The sequence below is a fragment of the Mya arenaria genome, chromosome 11 (genome assembly GCF_026914265.1).
Source record: "Mya arenaria isolate MELC-2E11 chromosome 11, ASM2691426v1".
Classification (NCBI taxonomy): Eukaryota; Metazoa; Mollusca; class Bivalvia; order Myida; family Myidae; genus Mya; species Mya arenaria.
This window is the reverse complement of record NC_069132.1, coordinates 51,843,295-51,869,506: the sequence shown is the minus strand read 5'-3', so window position 1 is coordinate 51,869,506 and position 26,212 is coordinate 51,843,295. Positions and strand designations below refer to the sequence as shown.

At 33.6% G+C, this 26,212-nt stretch overlaps 2 protein-coding genes across 2 annotated transcripts; both read right to left on the bottom strand.

Annotated features, from left to right (window-relative positions):
• Positions 1-5,778: 5,778 nt before the first annotated feature.
• Positions 5,779-8,832, bottom strand: LOC128207216 (uncharacterized). Its single transcript, XM_052910016.1, has 5 exons — positions 8,613-8,832; positions 8,089-8,188; positions 6,949-7,203; positions 6,480-6,725; positions 5,779-6,356 (listed from the first exon to the last, which is right to left on the bottom strand). Exons 3-5 carry the CDS (start codon positions 6,995-6,997, stop codon positions 6,193-6,195), a joined length of 459 nt encoding a protein of 152 aa, XP_052765976.1. The 5' UTR covers positions 6,998-7,203; positions 8,089-8,188; positions 8,613-8,832; the 3' UTR covers positions 5,779-6,192.
• A 7,261-nt stretch (positions 8,833-16,093) lies between these two features.
• LOC128207433 (uncharacterized) lies at positions 16,094-20,117 on the bottom strand. Its single transcript, XM_052910344.1, has 3 exons — positions 20,017-20,117; positions 17,495-17,596; positions 16,094-16,988 (listed from the first exon to the last, which is right to left on the bottom strand). Exons 1-3 carry the CDS (start codon positions 20,040-20,042, stop codon positions 16,589-16,591), a joined length of 528 nt encoding a protein of 175 aa, XP_052766304.1. The 5' UTR covers positions 20,043-20,117; the 3' UTR covers positions 16,094-16,588.
• Positions 20,118-26,212: the final 6,095 nt, after the last annotated feature.

Below are 26,212 nucleotides of genomic sequence, written 5' to 3'. Positions count from 1 at the left end.
AATCTAAAATAATCAACTTGTGGAGAAGGGTGTGTTAGAAAAAGAAGTTTTGTCCTTTTCAACAAAGCCCGGGCAATTGAGCCATGCTTGAAAATCCCGCCTGGCACTAGACGAGTCATGAGCAACAACAGCTTATACCTAAAATGACACTCTTATTCAAAATTAATACATTCACATGTATAACAAACATAAATTTTGTGTGATAAACCTTAACCCACTTACTAAATAATGCATTTCTGGAAAAGATTGATTACTATTAATAAAATTGTAACCGTGTATTTAACAGCTGAAAACGCAAAAAATATCAAATGATTGGTGAATGCTAAAAGATTTACTGTGATAGGCTAACATCTCATAAGGTAGAAATAGCGTGTTTTCTGCAGCTTTCTTTCAAATTCGAATCGGTATCCTTCATAAGAACCATTGTTTCCGACATTTGTTCATCCCTTTTGGTATATTAAAACAACTTTATTAATTTTGGTAAACACTATTTGAGAGTAAGAGTGCATCTTTAAGTTAATGAGAATTTAACTTCACATGAACGTTAACATTAATATTTTCACGAATATCACTCATGTTGACGGTAATTCGCCTTCATAAGATAATGAGAAGAAAGGCGACTCTGGATTGTTTACATGTAAAATAGTCGTAAGATTTAGCTCCCATACCTATTCCCCGAAAGTTAACTCCCTTAAAAATTACTGTCCTATTATCGTAGATATCCGTTTGCAGTATTTAATTAATAAAATTGAATAGCTTGTGAAAGTTATCCAGATTTAGATATAATTCGTCATGTTAACTTGTGAAAATGCCGTTTTTGACATTTTACCGTCTTGAGACAATCAGTATATTTTTCTAATGTTATGACAGATATATGTCCATCGTGAACACAACAACAATAATATGAATAATTCTGAGTCAAATATGTTTTACGATGTATTATTAAATAATTATTACACAGTCTTCAATCCTGTCTCATCAAGCTTCATAATACGTATATTCCGAACGGTGTGAACTTGAAATCAACCTGAAATAAAAAAAAAAGGTAAAGGCTGAGTTTTTACTAAAACAACATGCATACAGTGTCTATACTGAAGACAAACAAACATAATTTAGGGTGACAAATTGCATACAGAAATCAAGTTATCAATACAATAGAGCCCAGTTAACCAAATTATCAACACAAGAAGTAGGAATTTGTTCAGTGGCTACTGACAATTCAAACGTGTAGTCTATAGGGTGGGTTATCCATCGAAAGACTGGTCAAATTTATAATGTTTCAACACGGCATCAGCAGACAACACATTTCAACCGTGCCGCAAATTCGAAAAAAGAGGCGTGTGCAACGCAGTTTCAAATAAAATCAGCCAACAATGTACACCATAAGCAGAGAAGAGGACTTTAAACTGAACAATTATCATTATATCATATTTAGACCTAGATAATGCCCACAATGAAAATCAATACACATGCGAAACTAGCACACTCTAACTTCTTCATTGAAGACAAGCATACCATGCTCCAAGTTTTTCTTCTTGTATACAGTTTCCTTAGTTTGTCTTTATTAATAACAATAAAACGCTATTTTAGGCCGACATGGGATCTTGGGGAAACCGCCTCGGCCCGGTAAGTGAAAACAAAGTAGAACTCAACCTTGGTTTAACCGTTTTTAAGCGTTCAACATTACACTTGCAAAACATTTACCAATACTAAGTCCAATTCTTAACATACGAACAACATAAGAGTCAGTTTAAACTTGATGTCAGTTAGAAAAGTTTGCATTGTCATAAAAACTGGCCTCTTTCACAAATTATGCAGTTCCGGCAAAGACCTCCTCGTTTGTCACTTAAAGAAGTCCCAATATCACATGGGTTATAATACCTGTTAGTCGTCTTGGGGCAGGGCGGATGTATTTTACAACTTAGAACAAAAACAATAAGATATTTACGTACTGGCTTACTAAACAATTATCTAAAATACTGGCAAAAAGATATGAAGATGGACAAAAAAGGTGGTAAAAAGAAACCAAACCTGAAAAATCTTTAAAATTATTAGTTCCCGTTTTATTCGCAAACCAATAAGATCAGGGTTTTGCGAAAACCATAGTTGATATGATATATATTTTGCATCGTCGATGGCTATCTGGACCAATGAGATACTGTCTATTTATAAGTCATATAATGAATGATGCTATTTCATAACATAAACATGACTTCAACACGACAATCGAAATATTGCATACATAATGTTTACCAAAGTATAAATGTAAATACATGCACATACTACACTGATAATATATTTAGGTACTTACAGGTACAACTCCCATAATATTATGACTTTGACTCAATACTTATATAACAACTAAACTATGTTAGTAGAGAAAGTCCCATTACGCAAAATGCATGCTTAATGGCGCAATAGTTTGAGAGCACGTGAAATGCTTCCTGTTAAGCTGGCTACAAAAGTAAGATATATTTCAGTTGTCGATCGTATCTTGTTTCGCAATCTTTTGCAAAGATTTCCTTTATATTTTGTGCACAGTGCCTAATTATAATATTAAGTATCATATAACAATTTTTAAGTCCTTTACTTAACTTTTAACACTAACAGATCCACTCTTTGGTTTTATTTTGTTAGAATTATCAAAAAATCAAGTGTTCTGACTTCTTTATAAGAAATTTTCTGGATTTTCGTGAATTACTGTCTGCATTAACTGTATATAAGGCAAAAAAAACATATGATATTATATTTGCGTTATTATCAAAATCGATTAATTGAATGAAATGTCCGATGTTCTAATTTTAATGTTTTAATTACCGCTGTTATCTATTCTTTATTTCAGATAATATATTCACCTTGACCAGCCCTTTGAATTCTTGACCACAATTAAACACCAATTTCAGTTTTTTTACACGGCTCGTGTTTTTTTTAAAATTTATTTCCTTGTTTTCAACTGTTTTCCAAACAATAACCCCACAATCTCCAAGAATATAACTGGAAATGCGACCTGTATTGTAAGGAAATAAGCATGCACACACTAATTATCATAAAGACAGTCATAAATTCAACAGATGTGTTATGTTATAAATCATTCTTACTTCAAAATTAGAGAGAGAAAAAATCCTCTATCATTACTTTTAGTTTTAATTGAGGTTCACCAATTTATATTATAGCGAATATTCTGCAACACATTTCCTTCAGCTCCTCTTCCTTGAGTCTCCTCGTCATAGTACTTCCCTGAATGACAACTTCTCGCAGGTTAATCAGACGATCTCTGATTAATTGAGTGTTGAAACAATTGATGTTTACATTTATTTGGTACAGAAGAAGTAAAATAATTCTTACAGGCAAAATGATCTCATCACACTAAGATTTTTTATCAAAGATATCCAAAAAAATTCACTTCAATGGAACAGAACTGTACAAGTCTTTACTGCATTTACTTTCGTCCGTTTCCTTAGAAAAACCACCTTATGATTACGTTTCATGATATTATACGCTGGCAAACAAAAAGAGGAGCAGGCTTATGATCTGTTTGTTAGGTGTTTATTTCCCAAATAATACACTGTCAATATTTAGGTATAAAATTACAGTGGTTAGCGCTGTTTCACAAGTGTCGTATACTGATATTACATTTTCCATCTTATTTAGTATTCTAATTTCTGCCCTTCCAAAATAACAAGGTGACCAGAACAATGCAACTATGAAAAAAGATAACTGCAATGGGAAGCGATGCTCCTACAAAGGGTCGTAAACTGATATGCGTATGGTCGTTTCTTCTACAGCGTTTTCATGAAAGGAGCACGGTGGTAAAATTATTAAATACAAAAGTACGGCCTCGATCTGTTTTGCTGAATATAATTATGTTTAAATGTTTTATCTGGTGAAACAGAAAACATTTTTAAAACAAGATTTAAACAATCCTTAATTACTGATATACGTGACATTTTATTGACGTTTTCAATATATTTTAATTAACACAAATATTTGGAAAAGAACACGGTGATATTTATGTTTACTTTTCTTATATGCAGGCGATAAATGTAGAAGGTTGACTCGCATTGACTATTTTATAGGGTTGTTTAAATACAAACTACATTTATTATAATATATTGACTATACGTATTCAAACATTAATAATTACAAATTCATTCTTGCAAGTTGCATTTAAATAAGAGATTTTGTGAATGTATGATATGTTCTTGTTTATTATTTTTCAAAACTATACAAGTTTAGCTGTTTTTGTTGAAAGTTAAGAAAAACAATTTAAATCCATCCAAATGTTTTATATTGTACTACAAAACAATCTATATTCCAATAAAACGATGGAAACCAAGTTCTCTTCGTAAGAAGTTTCTTGGAAAACCAATATGGCAGTCGCTTTTTCTGAGATCATAAAATTATTTAAAGATAAACAACTCATAACACTGGATCACTTGAGACAATTAAAACATTCGGTTTGAGACATGTGTGTAGCATTCAACGGATCTTTATACAGGATCTGTCACGAGTCGTCATGTAATACACTCTTTTATTCAACGAGTTCATGAAATATTAAAGATAACGAGCCTTTGGATGAGTTTTATTAAATTTTGAATTATACGATGACGAGAGTCGAACTCTTGTTATCACAAGCTTTATCTGGTAACAGATAGCAAAACAATACCTACCTGGGGTACCTTCGTTGCCGATGAGCCAAATACTACAAAGCAATGCCAGTTCCAATGCATTGGATATATGTAGTGCTAGTAATTATTTGAAATATTATATATATATATATATATATATATATATATATATATATATATATATATATATATATATATATATATATATATATATTCGATCGTCTTAATTATGTTAATAAGTAAAATACACCTTAGACAGTATACGTTCAGAATCACAGCATAAACACTATACTTTTAACGAAATTTGCCCTTCTTTTGATATAAGACGCCATGTCCGGCATATCACGTCATTATATGCAACCGTCTTATGTACAAATTGTCTTTAAAATATCATGTTCTCTCAGCAGTCGTTGAGGGTATTCTTGATTTTATTATTATACACATTCATGTCCACACCAACTGGATCGCTGGACGGATCTTGATTTTTTAGGTAGCATACACCTTATATTAAACTTTTCAGTTTTAATGCTTTAGCCTATGTTGTGAAGTACAGGAATACAAATCTTTTTTGGGGTCAATGGAAGTGGTTCGAACCAATCTAGAAGCACATTTTTTACAAAAGTTTATGTTATGTTTTTTTTTTAAATTAATTAAATACATAACCATTAGCTTTTTTTAAAGATTACTTTCAGGCCCGGCTTAAATGGGGGGGTTGATTTTTTTTGACTCAATTTAACTCTCGGATGAAGTTGTTTTCAAAAGGATTCTGAATGAAATGGAGGGGGGGGGGTAGAATATATTTCAATTTTAGATTAAATTGATACTTGACGGCACATTTGTTTTAAATCACTACATGTCCGTTTAGTCATCGTTTTTAGTTCAATCAGGAATCATGCAATTGTTTCAAAGGCCTATCAAGCCAGAATGTTAGCGCTGGGCCAACTTCACCGAAAGGATGAGTCCGAACGGTCTGGTGGTCAACAGACCAAACAAATCAAAAATACTTTTCTTTTATCTCATTTATTTATATAATGATACGCATAACGTTTGCAAGTTAGTTTTAACACATTGACTTAATAAGAACAATACAAAATATAAAAGTTTAAAATCTAAGTTTAATCTCTGACTAAGCAAGGTACAAATCGTGCATTATAATCTTCACAAATACAATACAATAACACATTTTTAAAATCACATCATGATACAGTTAAAGGTGTTCGCACCGTTTAAGATAATTTTAAACGTCCACTTATCTAGTTCGTCAGTTGTTTTGTTCACTTTTCTTAAAAAAATGTGTTGTGCATTTAACATGATTGGACCTTTAATACGTTCCCGTAACACATTATCAGTGCATTCGTTGTTTTTGTTTACACTGTTATCGATACATTTTAATATGGCCTTGGTAAATTTAGTGGATAATTTATGTGAAGTATACTGGTCCTCTGGAATTCTTAGGAATATTTACTGTTGTAAGCTTGAGCATTTGTTGATTGTTGACCTTTAGGCTGTATTTCGTCATTTTCTTGATCATTGCTTTCTTGGGTAGGGAATGGATCTTCAGGTGTTAATGGTTGCCCTCCATCCCAATAGTCTCCCCCTTAAGAATTATCGACCAAAAATCATCGACGCCATCAGCAGGGTGGCTCTGGTGAACGTGTGTGTGGATTTCTTGGTTAATTGTTTGAGAATAATTTACAGTGACATTTTTGATTAACTGACACATTTCACCTGCAATATGAAAGCATGAGTTGTATATGACATATATAAGTATTTCATTAAACATGTCCTTACATGATAAGACAGAATACATTTATTACTTTAATTAATTAAGATGAAAATGCAAAAACAAACCTCCGACACTACCGTTTTCGTTGTAATGCACAAATTGAATACTGCTTGATTCCTGTTGTTCGTTAGTGTTATGGCCTGTTCTTGGGTTTTCAACATCCACAAATGGCTCTTGTTCATCTTTATTGCCTTCGTCCAAGGAGTCCGATGACTTAGTTTTGAACTTTCGTTGCCATCTCAATTTTAAAATCCTGTTACACACAGCAACAACTAGTATAAAGATGAGTATACAAAGAGCTATTACCAACCCTGAAAATATAGATGTTCGTGTATAGTTCATTTTTTTTCAAACACATTTGTTATACATGATGGTTGATTATGTTTTATTTGTTTCCTCTGTATTCATTGACTGAATATATATGAACTTTTAAATTACTTTTGTAGACAACATAAATAAAACAATCGATTAACAGTCAATGCCTTCAATGCAAATAACCTCCCGTATGAATTATAATCATTTATATTTACTTACATAACAATACTTCTTTGTTCCTATCTCCTTTTTGTTCGCAAAGGAACATATAAGTGTTTTGGTCATTGGTAGGTTAATTGCTTCTCGACATGTATTCCGGCACCCGAGTTCCGTTTTGTGAGCATATTAAAGCAGTCCCACTAACGCTGTCATTCGAGTTTTCACATTTCATCTGAGCTTTTGTTCCCGGTCATGCAGGTCCGGTTGCATTATAAACCCACCATAATGATGGCAAGAGTTCCCAACATGTGATTTCTGAAATAGAAATATTTCTGATGCATTATTTATTCTTCAGGTACTCAGTGATGGAACGGTGTGATTAAACAAAAATAAATTTAAGTTTAGAGCCGATTTCATTAAACAGTATAATTTATGTCAATTTATATTGCCATTTTACTTGCTTTACAAATTCCTAACTCTTTTTCTATTACAATCCTAGCAATTTTCTGTTTCTCAGTTCACCATTTTCTGAGCAGGTAAAACACTTTTATCAACCAGCTTATAGTTTACGTTAAAATGAAATGTATATTTAACACCAATGTGAATTATGTTCCACGTTGACATATTTTATGTACCCTGGTCTGCTTCTGTTATGCTTATATTTAAAGACTTTTCTCAATAAAAATATACATTTACTTGCTGATTTCAAAGGCGTATTCTATAAACAATAAGAATAATTTAAATAACCAGCGTGATCATGAGAAACAATTTGCATTCATTACACGGACATCATAATACACATATTCAACAAATTATCACTGATAAGCAATATTGTATCTTTATCTCAGTGGCGTGTTTAGTTTCGCAATGTCTTCAAACGACATACCCTCGCATGATCCTTGTTTACCGTTCCAGTTACCATTAACGCTGCACTTGAGACTTGAGGAACCACTAATCTGATATCCACTGTGAGATTTACAATGTTTATAAAATATCTTACATTTGCATTGTGAGGTATACACGTTCCAATATTTCAAAAGTACTAATAAGTATTGTATTAAAACCCCTGCACTGTGACCTCTGACATTTGACAATAAATTTCGATTTTAAATCAAATCTTCCATTATTGTTAGATACATTTTCCCTAAATAATATGCATTACCTGTTTCTTGACATGCAATACTGCTGCATTCTACTTACAAAGTTTAATATAATATTCCATAAATAAAGCCGCTTGCCTCTTAGTTCTTTCATTTTCTTGTTTGCCTTTAAATCTAAAAAATAGATCATATCCTCATCGCTAAAACAAAATAAGGTTCGCTACAGAGCAAAAACATCTCAGAGACGTATGTGTTTACGAACAGAATAAAAGCTATTTAGATTCAAGCTATTTTCCCTGCTGCGTTCAAATAAGCTCACTTATCCAATTTTGTTTACATTAAAGCTTTACATATAATACCATGTTATGTTCTCTTACACAAGTTAATAGCAGCCGGAATCTCAAAAAACTTCTGATGTAGATTTCCTTAAAATGTTTCGACCAATTTTAAAAGCATTAGCGTTTCAATTGAATACTAAAATTGATACAATACATTTGCATAAACTTAACCGATATCAACACAGCTTTTTCATACGCATTGTCTCTCCCACCGACATCATTTTATACTTAGCCACTTGTCGCCCTGTCGACCTTTTTAAATAAGGAGGATAAATTGTGATTTTACCGTGGCAAAAGTCGGTGCAATTCTTCTGCATTTGCACGGTGAAGCAATCATCACGTACATCATCACAAGCTTTGCAGAGTTCATTCTGCAAGTCACAATACTGGACGATCGTGTTCCTTAAGATGGACGGCGAGCCTCAAGGTGTAAATCAAAAACGCATTTCACAATGGGTAATATATTTCTTTTAAATGAATGATATATCATGGTTGAAATATTAAAACATAGTGTTGCACTTATTTTTACTGTCTATACACAGTTGTAATTAAACCGAATATAATTATAATTATATCTTTGTTCCGGTGTGTTTCCAAAGTAGTTTATTTAGAGTATACGTATTATGTGACATAGCGACACACACAGAATGTTCCCAGATGTCATTGAGATTTGAATCAAAGATGACCACAAAAATAATATATATAATTATAAAAAATCTAAGCCACAGTGACAAAACATGCAAAGATGATACCTGGATCCTGAATAAGAAATTGGATCAAGACCAAACAAACACGAAAAATACAGTGTAACCTATCAGGCTATCGATACTGGTAGATGGTTTGGCTATCAAATAACACCATTATCAGACTATCGATAATTTTGATATTTAACTGTTCAAAAATCTGTAGCAGTGCCATTTCATTTTCTTTATTTATTTAATAAAAAGGAACAGGTCGTAACAGTGCTTATAATATTATTACCAGTCCTATTTATTCGTCACGTTCATCCACGATTAACCACGATTTGCAACGACTGTCTGTTTGAATGTGCCGGACTGAATTTCGAATGCACTAAGATAGCGCTAAGGTTAAAAACACAAAGAACCCCAAAAGTGTAGAAAAGTCGTGCGGATTCACCAGGATAACCCTCCACTAATAAAACCGAGATTCATGGAGATAAGCAACGAATGTATTCACTATTTTTAAAAGAATCAACCTAGGGCAAAAGAAATACGAAAGAAGTGTTAACAAAATGTAACCAAAGTAGTGGTACAAACGGGTTGTATACGCACGTTCATCGGATTGATTTATGTTTACATTATCCGTTGAATTTATACCTTATACTATCCCTTTTCCAATATACATTTGATATCAAACCAATAGTTGGTTTGCCAAAACCTTTCACATAAGGCTAGTACATTACAAGTAAATCTCCATTGGCGTTTCAAAAGTGGTTTCCCAGATATTACACTGTGTACATGTATAGTAATTATAAGTTCAAATTGTAAAAAACAGCCAATGCTACAACTTTGGTTAAATCTCATTTTCGTTTTGTGATATTGAAAACTTGCGAGTGGTTTCCCAGAGGGATACTGCTATATATATATAGAACAGTTCCATTTTAATAACACAAAATATCCCGCTTATAAATCTCTACGTAATAAAGTATACAAGCTTTCCAGACATTATCGACAAATGATCCCCAAAAAAATCATGATTACGTTGTCGAAAAGTGCAATATGTTTAGAGAAAAATACATTTCGACGAATACAAATATGTCCGTAAAGCTTTGATATTGATTAGAAAAAACGAAACCATTCAATGGTTAAAGATAAAACATTGAACGTAAACTAATTTGAACATACCTTGTAATAGGTCCATATTTACTTATTTAGCATGGTTAAACCTTACTAAAACATTCCATTTAGAAGAACATCACATCACACTATCCACATTAGTTTATGGAACAATCAGTGTTAAGATTATCTATCGATGACACTATGTATCTATAGATAACAAATGTTGACTGTAAAGGCGTTAACTAGAACGCATATCATTCTTTTCATGTGTATAGAGTATTATCCATTGTAAATTAACGTATATGGGAAACCTTCGAAAAATATCAAACTTTAATGCCGATTAGGGTACAATCTTTTTTATTCTTTTTATATACATTTCAAAATAAAAAAGGCTAAGTTTCATACTTACAACATGCCATTTCTAGTGTGTCAGGTATATGATAACTTTTCATTTCCTTAATGTTGAATTAAATAACCAATTGATTTAAGCAATAAAAAGGGTATGTCACGTCTCTCCTTAGACTTATTCATTCTCTGGAAGTTAAGTACCGTTATTTGTTTTGTTATTAATCTGCATTAGGCAGGAAATTCTTAGCCATTATTCCAAATATAATAATTATATTTTTATTTATATATCAAGTGTTAATGTCAGGTTTGACTTTTTGTGTACAAAAAAAAGACGAGAATTGATCATGGTTATTAAAGAGGGTTTTCACTCTATATATCTTTATGGCGTCTGTAGATTCCGATTTTCATTCAAAGCCTTTCACGCGTCTCGGTCTTTACCATAGGTTTAACATGGGTCCTGGGAATTGGAAAATACCGAAAAACTACAGAATTTTATGTACGCGCGTGCGTTCCGATACGGTAATATATTGTACGAACACGTGTTGAAAAGGAGAGTCTACGATTGGGCCTATCAATTAGGTACAGACTAAATATCGCCATCAGTTTTTTAGGGTAACGTCCTTTGCACGTTCTAGGATGGAAAGTTGTTTTTGTGTTTCCTTAACTGATTATAAATCGGACGCTGCAAGGAATTCTCAATTTATAATACAATGCTAATTTTCTTAAGAAGTCTGCAGGAATGGTTATTTGACTGTCTTGACCACAATAAAAATCGAGCCACGAACAAGTATTGTAGGATTAAAACCTTACAGACGCTAAGCGAGAAACAAAGAATGTCACGAGACAAATGAAGAGCAACTATTTAAACTTTGGCTATTATATGTGTATACATTTAGGTTAATGAAGATATCAAAGAATCATTCATGTCGGTCGAATGCCATAACCCAAGGTTGGGTAAAAGGCTTTATAGATATTCAGAATTATTATTGTCAGTTCCAATACATTAATATGAAGCTACACAGACAGTCAAAAAAATCACAGAAGAATACAGACATGAGGTGTAATAGAGAATAATAAGACATAAAAATAATAACTTATAAGAACAAATTTTTTAATCAATTGTTGTTACTTCCCTTTGAACAAACCGAAGAACCTCAAAATCGACTTTCGAGACAGAACTTATTTATCGATATTAAATTTTAAAAGATGTTGCAAAAATCATATTGAAATAACGTTTTAGCACTATCAGTGATAGATTATTGACAGAAAAAAAGCGGGGTTACTCAAGCAGGTTGTATGGCTGATGACGGGAAGGTATATAGCAAGCACACCTTGCACACTTTGTTTATAATGTCACTTTCGAACGCAAAATACCAATGATGAAATGTACAACAATAACTACTGTAGGCATAAATGTCGATGATTAGACTTCAAGGTAAAAAAACAAATCTAACCGTTAAACTCTGTAGACCAAATATGACGAGTGGCAAAGTAGAATTGCCGTATGAGTGTATATAAATGGCAATATTTTCTGACAACGCTGTTGACATGGAGATCAAAAACTCGAAGATAAAAAACGATGAGAATTATCAAAAAAGATGTAACCGCCACATTTAAACTAAAACTGGGATCAAAACTGTTTCAGTCTTTTTTGAGCTTTTATAAATCCATTTCTAAGTGCCATAGCTTAAGGCGAAAAGAGCAAACCAAAAACTCCAAAATAAGAATTTACACTATCAATTTATACACAAAATCATCAAAACAAGATTGTATTTCAAAACTCTATAAACCATCTTCAACCTGGGTGATTGTCTTGTATATCAATTAATAAAAAAATAAGCAAAGAAGCTTACTATGAGGCTGTCTTAAGTGTTATTTACTGCAACATTCTTAAGTCATAGCTATCTCTTTTAAAGGCATAACATAAGAAATGTTTTGGTGGAATTGTAAGAACAACCTACTAGTAGGTTATAATCATGGTTATTGAACTTTCAAAAAAATGTTTGCAGAATCACATGTTTCAATAAGATAAACAACATGACATGTTTTCGAATATGCAATAAAATCAAGTTGGGTTTAACGACTGCTGATTCAAAAAGATTGAAAATGGGTAAAAATATGATGGTTAGATTTGGAAAAGACTTGATTTTCAAATGTTATCTAGACCCAAATAAAGTTGATAGGCTTGAAATAAAATCGAAATTTCTTCGTGATCAAACGGTGATGAAAGTATTCAGGTCAAAGATTGTTTATAAATATTGATTTAAAATGAAACGACTTTTATCTCGCGGCTGTGTAGGAATAATATTAAAAAGCATTTTCTTTGCGATTATGTTTTCAACAAATGTTCAAAATGGACGAGCTGGGAAATAGCATACTTATCTTAAGATGCAGGGCAGGGTTATCTCCATAATTACCTGTTTCGTTATGCTAGGGTTTCAAGTGTCGACGGTTTTTTTGGTCGAGCCGGTTTGTATAATATAGTTCCTGTTACGAATACTTTTTTTATTATTATCGATATAAATATGTTCCACATTAATGTTATTGCTTGTGGTATTCTTTCAAAACTGACTGTGTAATTATTATTGGAATATTTGAATAATATTTACATGCATGTTAATATACCAGCAGCCAATGGTATAAAAGTAGTCAAGTTATTGACAGGTTTTCGTTTGGATTTTTGCATTTTAAAGCAATTTGATTAGTCAACAGTAATTATTGTACCAATAATTGCTTTGGCTAACCTTAGCCGAACGAATAACAATGTCAAAAAATATGACTGTTATACCTAGCTAAAATTGTTACGCACGCTGTTTATTAGCCAAGTTTCAAAAATATAATTATTTTTTGCATTCCGAGCAATAACGTAATGCATTTGTTACGAACGTTTTGCACCACAAAAAAAATAAAATAATTCATAGGCCATCATTTTGCTTGTATATAAATAATGTATGGCCGTTGACCCTTACTTATAATTTCAACATAAATTTTGACTGGGTAAATATTTTATTGTTGAAACTATTAAAACAACCCTGTAGACGAATCTAGGTAAAACAAATACATTTAAGAAATGTAATCAGATACAAAATCAGCCAAATAATGAAAGCATGACATATACCATTTTTACTACACAACATAAATTTAATAAATGCAATACATCATCATTCAAGTAGTGATAACACATACCATTTTTTTTACTTCAGGTTCCATATCTTATTAAAGTTTTAAAACCTCCATCTATGTGAGGCCCAGCGAAATACCTCAACAACTACAAGAACGGCGTTGGACAATGCAAGAAGTGCCGACCCTGTGCTAAGGGTTATGTGAAGTATCACCATGAAGTAAGAACCAGAATACCGGGTGCCAACTTTGGCCACCAGGGACATTTAAAGATGGAGAAACTGTGTTTGCCAAAACTGCACGGTTTGTGATAAATGTTACGTCATAAGAAGACAATACTTACCTTGTAAAGCCACAAGATGCCGCAAATGTTGTGAAGGAACTTTCTATGTTGATGGAACTCGATGGGCATGTAAATATTGTAAAACTTGCAGCGAAATTCAGGACGAAATATTACCTTGCAAAACGGAAAACGATCTAGTATGCACATAGAGTAAGAACCGATGACGTAGCTGTTGTATAAGAGCTGTATTTGTATTTTGTAAATTTTAATTTTAATGCAATAAACAATTTATGTTATCATTATAGGTCATTCATATAATTGCATTATGCATACGATATGGACAATCTGAATACCCCGTTGTGTTATTGAAAGAAATACCTAAACCCTTATCGTACATTTTTTCAAAGGAAACGTAGAAGTTGTATAGTTGTACTATTCTTGAGGTAGCAAGATATATTTTGATATGTTTTTTTTACATGTTTTTACCATTTACTAATTTACCAATAGGCAAAACTAAAAACAACCACTAAGGAAACGTAGAAGTTGTATAGTAGTACTATTATAGTTCTTATTGTTGTACTTTGTCGGTGGTTCTGTTTAGAACCTGAGGAGTGACTGGACGTACTCTAAGGTAATTGGCCTGACATCGAATGACGCTATAAGAAATTGTATTCCATTACATTCCATGAAGTTTTTCCTCACATATCATAAACTGATTTTCGTCATACTTTCAACTTTATTAAATAACAAGTGTGGAACACTTCCCTGGTTTATTTGACTGAGCATACACACTGACATCATTTGGTGAAATCAACAAGCTAGTAATACTGGTTTATGGTATATGAGACCATCCGGGTATTATTACACATTGTAAAGAAATGCTTAATTCGATCGAGAGCAGACACAGTAAAAATGATAATAATTAGATAATGAGTTAAAAGCGCGATATGGCTGTCAGGATACTATGCTCATTGAAATATATATTAAATATATTTATTTGATGGCGTGAACTATTTATTTTATCCATGCAACATTTATTTCAATATATTTGTTCAATCCCAACACAATACCTTTTGGTAAATCAAACGTATTTGTGAATTAATAAATCGTATGTTGTAATTAAGCAAAATATATATCGAATACGACCAAATATTCTTTCAATATTTTTAATATATTCATTCAATTAAATATTGCCAAATCTGTACACATATCTATAAAAGACGAAATGAATAATCCTGGACATACACATAACTAAATAAAGTGTTTTAGATTAACAAAAGGGACAAATGCCCGAAACGAATAACCACATAGCAATGCGATACAAATGCAACTGAATGCATCACATTCTTGTATTCTGTTATTACTTTAACACTGGCATAAACGTTTAATGACCGGGTGAAATGTCAAACAATTCACACGAACACAAATTACCACGGCGTCATCAGGTTCATTTATAGAAAATTGAAACAACTTGCCTCAAAGAATGCACTGGAAACTTGGCAAGATGTAGTTAAAAGTATTGATACGATGCTCATAAGGACGTGACAATTACGTCTTTCACCAATGATTGATGATCCACTGACGTAACTGGCATTGAAATGTTTCAAAAACAGAACAGATTTTATTAGCTAGACTCTAATTTTATTCTAGTCATACACTTTTAATTCTGCGTATTCCAGTTCTGCTTAAGGATATATAAAACTATTTCAATGACCCCCAAAAAACAACTCTCTGTGTATTAATTATCCCGTTGTGACTCAACAAAAGAACGATCGACCTAGAACCATTCGGTAACATACGTAACATACGTTAATTACGTATCTTTTTATCAAAACACATTGAGCAATATTGAAGTCAAAAAAATCTTCGAAAACAACATTTTTATTGTTATATATTTCCATATGTCAAAACTGATATTTGAAACATTTTAAATGCAAGAAGCATAATTACAAAATGTGAACACAAGATGAATGATTGTTAAATAGAATTAGCGAAATATTGTGCAATTAAAGGTAAAAAAACTGATTATTAATCATAGTTTCTTTTATTAAAAAGTGAGATGATTCATAAATCCATCTTTTGTTTCTGGTCGGTATAAAATTTCGACCCGAGGTCACGAGCGGATGCCGGTAACGGGACTTGATGGGGTTGACTAAGGTCATAATGTGAAGCAATTGTAGTTCGATTGTGACGTCAAAAATTCTTCTAAATCGGAGCTTTTACAAGGTGATTATATTTTTTTGTTACGATCTTTTTTTTTTAATATTATATTTTTTTTATCTGTTTTGAAATGCCATAGTTTAGTTTTCATATTCTATCTTATAAAAAGTGAAAAGCGGCCCGTTGTTGCCCGTGACTTATCTGGCATGAGATGCCAGGTGGAATTTTCCAACATGACCTTATTCTTCTGAAATGCTTGTTTTGTGTGCAAGAAATAATGTTCACTTCCATACATTATGGCTCTGGCAATACAATGTTGTTGTTTTTATTATATGTCACATACTGTTTACTGATCATGTCAATAAAACATCTAAAACAAATACTCAAACAATTCGATCCTGTCAATTTCTTTTGTTATTCACTGGGTGTGTTGCCTTTTTAATTACATTACGATCGGTTAAACGGGTATCCTTTTCGGAGAAGAAATCCGCTTAGTGACGGGAATCCAATATCTGTCCGGCAGGTATGTATACGTGAGGATGTATGCTGGCATCACCTTAATAGTGTCTTTAGTTGTCTGGCTTCTTCCTGCAACTGTGTCATGAGTTTGTCTGTCTCTTGGCGCAAGACTTTCTTAGCTTTCTTATACAAGTTTGCATTCTCTTGGTGCAATTCCTTTGCAATTACAAATTCCTCCTCTGCCAACCTATTGATCGAATCATATTCTCTACCGAATTCTTGACAACTTTCGTTATTGATTTTTTTCAGCTGAGCTTTTGGAACCTCTGTAGCTTTATCATTACATGAATAGTCAGTTGCATAGTTCAACGATTCCTCCGAAATATCAAATGTCTTTTTGCATGGGTTTCTAATAACTGGTTTTACACTTCTAAATTTGTGTTCGCTTTGTAATCCTGCCCTGTAGTTTGTCTCCATGTTTTGATTGCGTGTTCTGGAGAAGAAAATATCAAGAATATCATACTTAATACATCCAAATTGATTTATCTACGGCATCGACGCTTGTTTTCTGGCATACAAATTAAACACGACAAGAAGACAGAAATTCCAGATCTTAACTCTTCTTCTGGTTTTAAAAGTGATTCCAATATTAAACGTGATACTCCGACCTAAGTTATGCGAACAAAGAAGTAAAATTGTACACATCATGGCAATGGTGTTGTGGGGCATGTTTCGACTGTATATCATTGTTTGCTTTTAAATTAGTCAATCTTGAACATTTTCCGAATGCTTATGTTTTATCCGCTTATAAGTTTTCACAAATGTACACTTATGCGTAGAGTAAATCAGTAAATAATCTGAATACAACATTTGTTAAAATTGGGATAGTAAGAGAGCCTAACAGTAATCTCTATACAGTGCAGCAGCTCCGGATTAACCAAGCCCTTCCCAATGTCATGCCTTGCTATGAGGTAACATAGATTTTAATAGAATACCAACCGTTCTGTTCCGTGAATGATCTCCTCGTGTTGATGCAGACTTCCATACTTGTTATGCTTTGAAAATGTTCTGGACAACGCATGAATTACTTGATGCATAAACCTGAATTGAAATAAATGGTCAGTAAATCAATAATTTAAAACATAAAGAAAAAAAGAACTTAATGTCAATTTTGAGGAATATGTCTTGGACATAAATCTAAATTACGCCTTTAAAAATAAGCATATAACTAATGGAACCCGTAACTGCTTGATAAAACGCATTCACCTTCAGTTAAGTAAGTTTATAACAAAGGTTATCGGAACAAAAAGCTATTGCAAAATTTATGTAAACAAGTCATATTGACTTTTGAGCAATCTTAATTTAAATATTATAGTACTACGGCCGTTTGTTATAGCGCTATTTACAAGCATCGCTAAGACATCAAGGATAGTGTCAAACAATAACAGTCACGTTATTTCTGGTAAAATTTATTTTTCTGGAACATAGTCAGTAAATACGAGGGCATGGTCAAAAGTTCGTGGAAAAGCTTGATAAATTGAAAACAATATGCAGCATATCTTTAAAACTTTCATACAATAATAATCAGGTAATTTGAAATTAGGAATGCAAGTTTCATCTAATAGCAAGTTATTACGGCAACGTAGTGATCACTATGGAAACAGGTGTTCGCGCATTCCTCCGCAGCTGCTAAAATAACCCATGACAATACCTTGTTTTGTTGACCACTCACTTTGAAACCAATAAAACGGCGCGAAAGTTTGCACATTTGATGTGACGTCAATAAGGTGTGATGGCGTGAAGTTTTAAGTCAGTGCGTTTGTTTGTTCATTTCAAAGGAAGCATTTTAGACTAAGCGGTATAGTTAAATTTTGCTTTAAATGACGCCAGAAGACAGATTGAAAGAAACGGGCAGTAATAAAGTTCTGTGTGATCCGAAGAAAACTCCATCGCAAACACTTAAACTAATGAATGAAGCATCGAGCGAAACTCCAGTGAAGCGAATGCTCGTGTACAAGTGACACAAGCGGTTCAGTGAGGGGTGGGACAGCGTTTGTGACGACGTGAGGTCTGGGCGACCGGTTTCACAAACTACGGAGAGTGACGTCAAGGCCGTGAAAAACATCGTTGACGCTTATTGTCGAGTCACTCTTCATGAAATATGCAAGATGTTGGACATGAGTGATGGGTCGGTACGGAGGATAATGAAAGATAGTTTGAGTCGAGTGAGTTCGCGTTGGGTTCCACGGCTGCTGACAGAAGATGAGATGAGCAAAAGAGTACAGGAATCAAGCCGATTCTTAGCTCGGTACGAAAAGGAAGGAAACCGTTTTCTTGAGAAGATAGTCACTTGCGATGAAACCTGGTTGTTTCATTACGCCCCTGAGACAAAACAGCAAATCAGTAAATGGAAGACTACCGGTTCCCCGCCTCCGAAGAAGGCACGATCATCCCGCTCGATAGGAAAGCATGTGTTCATTGTCTGCTTTGATGTGCTCGGTGTTATTCTACTCCATGCAGTTCCGCAGGGCCAATCTGTGACGGGTGCTTACTATTCTAAGGTAAAGTGTTATATAACAAAATTAATTTTTATCAATATTTAGTTCTTGATTAAATCTGTATAAAACAATGTTTAAAAATGTGTATGATTAAAAATATGGGATTGAATAAGTGTTAGTATTAATGATGATATTTGATAAATCACGCAAAACGTGACAAATGCATTATGTTATAAGCCTCAGTTATGTTCTCCATTTAGGGTTTTGAGGCGTGACTTGTACAGGGAGATGGCATTAAAGAGACTACAGGCGTTGCATGATGGGTGGATTCTTCACCAGGATAATGCACCAGCGTATAGATCGGCGGAGGCCGAGACTACCGCGACAATCCAGCTTGAAGCGGAGATCCTGCCCCACCCCCTCATTCGCCGGACCTAGCACCATGCGATTTTGACAAGGAACAAGGACATGTTGCAGATTTTTCAATTTAATGAAGATTACCACATTGAAAAGCTGTATCGTATGAGGGGAAATTAGCTGCAGTAAGATATTAAAGGACGGTCAACTAATTATTCAGTAGCCCATGAAATGAATCAAGTATTCAATGTTTTAAAGGTCATAAAAAGACGCTAGATAGGTATTTACTTACATCAATTACATGTTTTAATGCATAAAATAGTCAAGGATATCAGAGACTTTAATCAACCTTTGCATGTACTATTCAAATTGACTGATTAGATAATACATTATTGCTCAAATATCTCTGACTCAGCTGCCTTTCGCAGGTTTGTTTTACTGATATGGCTTAATAAGCATATTGATTTTGCGCAGGTAGTGCATATACGGGACTAAGCAGGCAGTGTTAAGACAGATCCGCTCAGGAAGGTACTTTGAAAGCTTGTCTTAATCTGTTGGATATTGCAATCGCTCTATGGTATAGCTAAACATACGTGTATGAAAGTACAAGCAAAAAGTGTTTGATTAACGTTTATGCTTGCATGAACAATCGCCTTAAGTACTAACCAATGGTGGTGCTCTTGATGGTCCATTGCCTCTGTGGTAGAATGCTCACACAGTTTGTTGGTAAGAACGTACAAATACAAGTTCAATCTTCCTTGCCGAAAAGTTGTCTGGAATTGGATTAAAATGTTGTTACGGTTTGTAAATTTGATGTCTTATTGCACATTTTGGTATTGAGTTTGCTTGATTGGTTGTATATTTTAAAGAGCATATTTAAGGAAAAAATATAGACAAAGATTTCTATTTGATTTTTGTCACATGAATACTTTTCACAACAACATTCACTTTTTATTTTGTCACGGTAACATATCGTTACAACAGACATGTAATAGCATATACAGACAATTCGATAATCAACATGTCGAAAAACACCAATTTAGGCCATTTCAATTTACCACCGGGTACAGTGACAAAATACTAACAGGCATGATAAAGGAAATAAGACAATACCAAGTTTTGCAGCTTAATAAGTTATACATATATAATACTCATTGATTTGCTTACATATTTTTGTAGTATAAACAGGTCGTTTAAACTTGCCTCGAGATATTTTTTCAATGGGGAATCGTCGCGTTTTATTGGCTGACAGTACAAATAGCATTTGCAGGAATTTATGAATGGTGTAGATGATCTTGGACTTACAAGAATTACTTTAATTGTAACAAATTTAATTATCTCCAGAGTTAATGTAGATTTTAATAGTTATCAATAGTGGACGTTGTTGAGATAGTGATCGCTGCGCGAATTTAATTGTTCACTGAATATATGTCAATAAGATTTGATAGTTGATGACTCATTTAATTCCAATTCGGGTCTCATCTGTCTCTTGACAGCGGCACCCTAATATGTCAAGTATAATAACTTCACGCATGGGCAGAGGGTTAAAGGATCTATGAAAAATATACGACTTTACCAAACCATGTAGATCTGCAAAATGCTATTCAAGAAAATAAATGTTTGAAACCTTAAAATCAGCACTACATGATATGGAGCTACAGTAAATAGGGTACATTTTCGATTGTCATTGGCTCACAAATATGTGAGAACAACAAATCTATTTGTTATTTACGATATATTACCAAGGATAGGTAAAGCTTTGACAATATGAAGCAAAACTAGATGGTGTTTGAACTTGATTTTTTTACAATAAATCCATTGATTGCAATTTCTGTATAATAATTTCTACGATTAAGCACTTAAATATTTGGGCCATAAACTATGTAATGTGCCATATAATTTGATGTATTGCTTGAAGGAAGAAATAATTCATTCGGGCACTATTTCATGACATTTAATGAGGACATGCTAGCACTTTGTCTTGCACCTTGTCTTCTCAAATATAACAAACAAAAGTGTAAATTCATAACGGACATAAAAGCATAACTTATTCAGCACAACTGCGCATTTTCAACTTCGACAAACACATAAAATAGTTTGTCACCTAATGACATAATCCAAATTTACTTAAATGAGACAATATTTCAACCTTACATACATTTGAAATGAGCAGTTCCAGTTTTATGTCCCCATATTAAACCTGACTTGTTTCACGTTCTAAATGGATGAACCGCTTTCGATACAGCTAGGTTAACTGTTTAAACATACATCTCAAATTTATATAGAGGAGTTTGTGTTGGCCAGAATTACACATGTTACTTTTTGTGAAAATTGAATCTGTCCAAAGACAAAAGCAGTTAAATGAGAAAATTGCGAGACATAAAAGATTAAATAGTTTAAATCCTTAAAGGAACATTTTATATGTTAATGTTATCCATACAATGTTTTTCTCCGTTTCGCAGATGGACATAGACTTCTCCTCCTCCTCTTCCTCTTGTTCTCTAGCAGCTTCAATGTCTATGGGGGCGTACATAGAACTGCAACTACAGAAAAGACACAATAAATTACGTTATAAACTGAAAACAATGAAAATGAAAAAAGCGGTTGCTTAAATGCCTAGATTAAGGAATGTTTGGCATGACAATCAACCTCTGTGAATCTCCTGCTAATTGCACTGATGTCACTGTAGCGGCAAATTTCCTGTTTATTGGCTCAGGGCCATTTAGGGTCCATTTCCACAATAAAACCTCCAAAAGTGCATAGCAAGATACTGTTATCATAGATATGATAAAACAATTAGGCAATTAGATTAAGATCAATACACATAGGCTGTGTACAATACACTTTTTATTTTTATATTTTATTAACTTAAATGGTATGTTGTGAATAAATGCATTATACTTTTCTATAAACAGGGGCGGACCAGCAATTGCTGTAAGACTGGTCATTACTTAGCGGCGCAACTCTCACAACCAAATGTATATGGCATATATTGTTTGCATGATGGGGTTTGAGGAATTTTTCCTCCAGTACATTTTAACAATTTGTATTCAAAAATGGTGCATTTTAAGCCTATTTTATTGTTATTTTCCTCTTACAGTTCAATAAAAGGTTAACTTGGAAGATTTAAAGGGGGCGCATAAAATATGTATGATTTGAATCCTGAAAACAAAATATATAATGGGAACTAGTACTGATATCCATATTCAGAGGCAGAAAGAAAGAAGGGGTTGATCGAGACTCAGGAACTTTTAAGTTCTTGAACGTAAACATAACGGAATAGAGCAGTGTTGAGGACCTTGTCCATGTTTCATTGAATATTAAATGTTGTTTTGATTTACAATTAGTTTAAATCTTTTTTACATAGAGGCAAACCAAATGATTGTTCGGGGGATAGCTCACCTTTCATCTCTTTCCATCATTTTAATAAATATTCCAGGTTTGATATCTGGGTGATTTCTTTTTAGATAGCGAAGACCTTTCCCTGAAACACATCATTTACTGTCAGTACATTGACTTATAGCTGTATATTCAGCAACATGGATCTATGAACACTGGGTTAATACATATTCTGTTTGGTTCTGTTCTTTATGTCACAAACAAAGATCATACGCATTAATGTGAATAATAAGGGTTATATTTTCATTAATAAGCTAAAGGTTAGTTCTTGCTCCTTTCCAGTCAGCCCGACGGCAATTACCCGGTACCGGCCTAATGTCTTGCACACCATTGGGCCGTTACTGGCTGCCGGGTTGACCATCAACACTTTCTGATATGAACCAGTAGTATTTGTATTGCTTCATAATATCAGAGTGTGACCATTGTGATTTCAAAGTAACCTAACAATTGTTTAAGCAAATTTTGTTGTTTCAGTGTTGAAATAAAGTTTAGGTCATAGTGCAACGGTGCGAAGATGGGGGCACCAAATAAAAAATATACAGTTAGATAAATAATAATTCATCTTCAAAACGTATTTAAAAATGATACCTAAAGAAAATGTATTAAATTAGTGTACATACTTTGTAATTGTTAAATGTGTTACATATACAACATATAAGTATGTGAATTTTTTATGTATTGAGTAAAATTTACTTAAAGGGACATACTATAAAAAATATACACATTGATCGCCGTTGGTCAGCACTGTTCCCCCTTGTATGTTATCGGCACGACATCGGCTCCTACCACTTCCGTTACCGCTACCGCTACTACTACGTTCTATAGCTACTGCCACTGCCACTGCCCCTGCCACTTCAACTGCCACTGCCACTACCACTACCACTAAAACCACCACCACCACATCCCCTACCTCTACTACTACCACTACTACTACTACCACTACCACTACAACTACTACTGCAACTATTACTACTACCACTACCACTACCACTACCACTACCACTACTACTACTACTACAACTACTACTACTACTACTACTACTACTACTACTACTACTACTACTACTACTACTACTACTACTACTACTACTACTACTACTACTACTACTACTCCTACTACTACTGCTACTGCTACTGCTACTGCTACTGCTACTGCTACTACTTCTACTACTACTACTACTACTACTACTACTACTACTACTACTACTACTACTACTACTACTACTACTACTACTACTACTACTACTAAACTACTAAAGTACTACTCCTACTAAAATAATAATGCGATCAAAATCTTACCAAATAACAAAGACAGAGTCGAAAATATTCCTCTTACAACACTTAATAAACACATAATGATTCAACAGAACTTCTTATTATTATTCTGTATACAGTATGACTGTCAACTAAATAATAACATACATGCTATTTTACACTTATTTATACCCAATCGATCGTGAAAACCTATCGCTTAGTAAATTTCAAGTGTAAGTGTGACTCACCAGATAAATTGCAAGTGACCCGCATCTCAATATCAACAAGCATATCTTATCAAGATATTTGGCTGGGTCAAGATACGTGGATAGGGACTATTGAGTGCAACTGAAATATCCAGCCGAACTCGTGGTAGATAACCGAACGATTATAAATGAATTCCCGAACTGGCATACTTTACTAACAAAACCCATACCCCGACCTTCTACGCCATATGTAACTAGTGAAACCGCGCCGACACGAGATCCGTCGGCGTTTCAAGCGGTGAGTGGCGTTTTTGGTTCGACATCTTGTGGTAAAGTTGTATCAGGTGAGGACGTGCCCCTTAGCACGACGGGATCTGCCGAGCCAGCGCTTACACAGCAACAGGCCAGTAGCAGGCCTTTTCCGGAACATGTGCCACTTACGCAGACGGTTGGTGACATCAGTAATCTGACATATTCGCAGACATTGTCGCAGTCATTGATTTCAGGTACTCCGATTAACAGTGCTATTGTTGATAAACAAAGTGCACGTGGTCGACCCCGATCACGTGGCCAGTCATCAACTAATCAGAGCAGACCGAGATCAGCCAGCGCTAAGCCAGCGATTACTACGTCACGAAAGAAGACACAGCTGACCAATCAGAGCGTGGTTTCAAATAGTGAACCTCCTACTGGGGATAATACCTAGGACGGTTGCAGTACTACCGGTGTATACATAGACAATGTAAATACCACAGTTAAATTTGCTTTATTGAACATTCAGGGATTAAACTTAAGCGTATAGACAAACTTGAAAGTAATGATTTACGATTGATATTTGGTTAGAATGATATTATATGTTTAACTGAGACTTGGGGAAGTGATCATTTAGATTTTACAGTTCGTGGATTTCAACATGTAGTCTTTAATAGAAAATAGAAACTTAAAGGCAGTACTCGAAATTCATGTGGAATAATTTTATATATTAGATATAAGCTAGCAAGTACAGATATGTGTGTTATGCAACAAAATGATTCTCATTTTTGGGTTTAATTAGATGGAAAACATTTTAATCTTATGACTGATTTGCTGATTTGTGTATGTTATATCATACCGGCTAACTCCAGCAAAAGTGCACTTGTAGAAAATAGTACTTTTGACAATATTTTAGACAATTTCGCCCATTTTCAGAGCACAGGTGGAGATAATAAACATACGTTTATGATTCTAGGCGATTTTAATTCACGCACAGGAACTTTACATGATTTTGTCGAGGATGATAATAATGAATTATCAAATCTAAATATTTTACCTGATGATTACATTGCAGATCGATTTTTTTTGGCCAGAAATAATAAAGATTTAAATGTTAAGTCGAATGGACGACTGTTGATTGATTTTTTAAAACAGTCCGGGATGAGAATAGCTATAGCTAACGGGCGTGTATGCGGTGAGTGTGGTGATTTTACTTATGTTGGCAGTAATGGGTCAAGTGTGGTAGATTACTGTATTGTGAGCGAACATTTATTCAATGTTTTTCAGTGTTTTGTCAATCATGGACCAAATATTTTATCGGATCACTGCCTAATAGATTTTTCATTGTTAAATAATGTTAACCAAAACGATTATAATATAGATTGCTAACAAAATGAAAGTTAAGCCCCTGGGTTAAACATAAATGCATATTATAAGTGGAACACAGAACATAAAGATGTCTATATGAAAAGTATTAATGATATTGATTTTATAAACCATGTACAAAAACTAAATAGTGGTATCAGTAATATTGCTTCAAATAGTGACATAGACTTATGTATAGAGACATTGTTATATCATATTGATAGTGTTTGTAAACCATTATTTGAGAAACATTCTAAAACATTTTCTGACTGTCATGATAGGTAGTGACGCCTTATTTTCAGATATATGTATTGAAAGTAGAAAATACTTTTATAACAAATTAAATATGTATAGGTGTGAGAAAACTGCAGAGAATAGAATAAGTA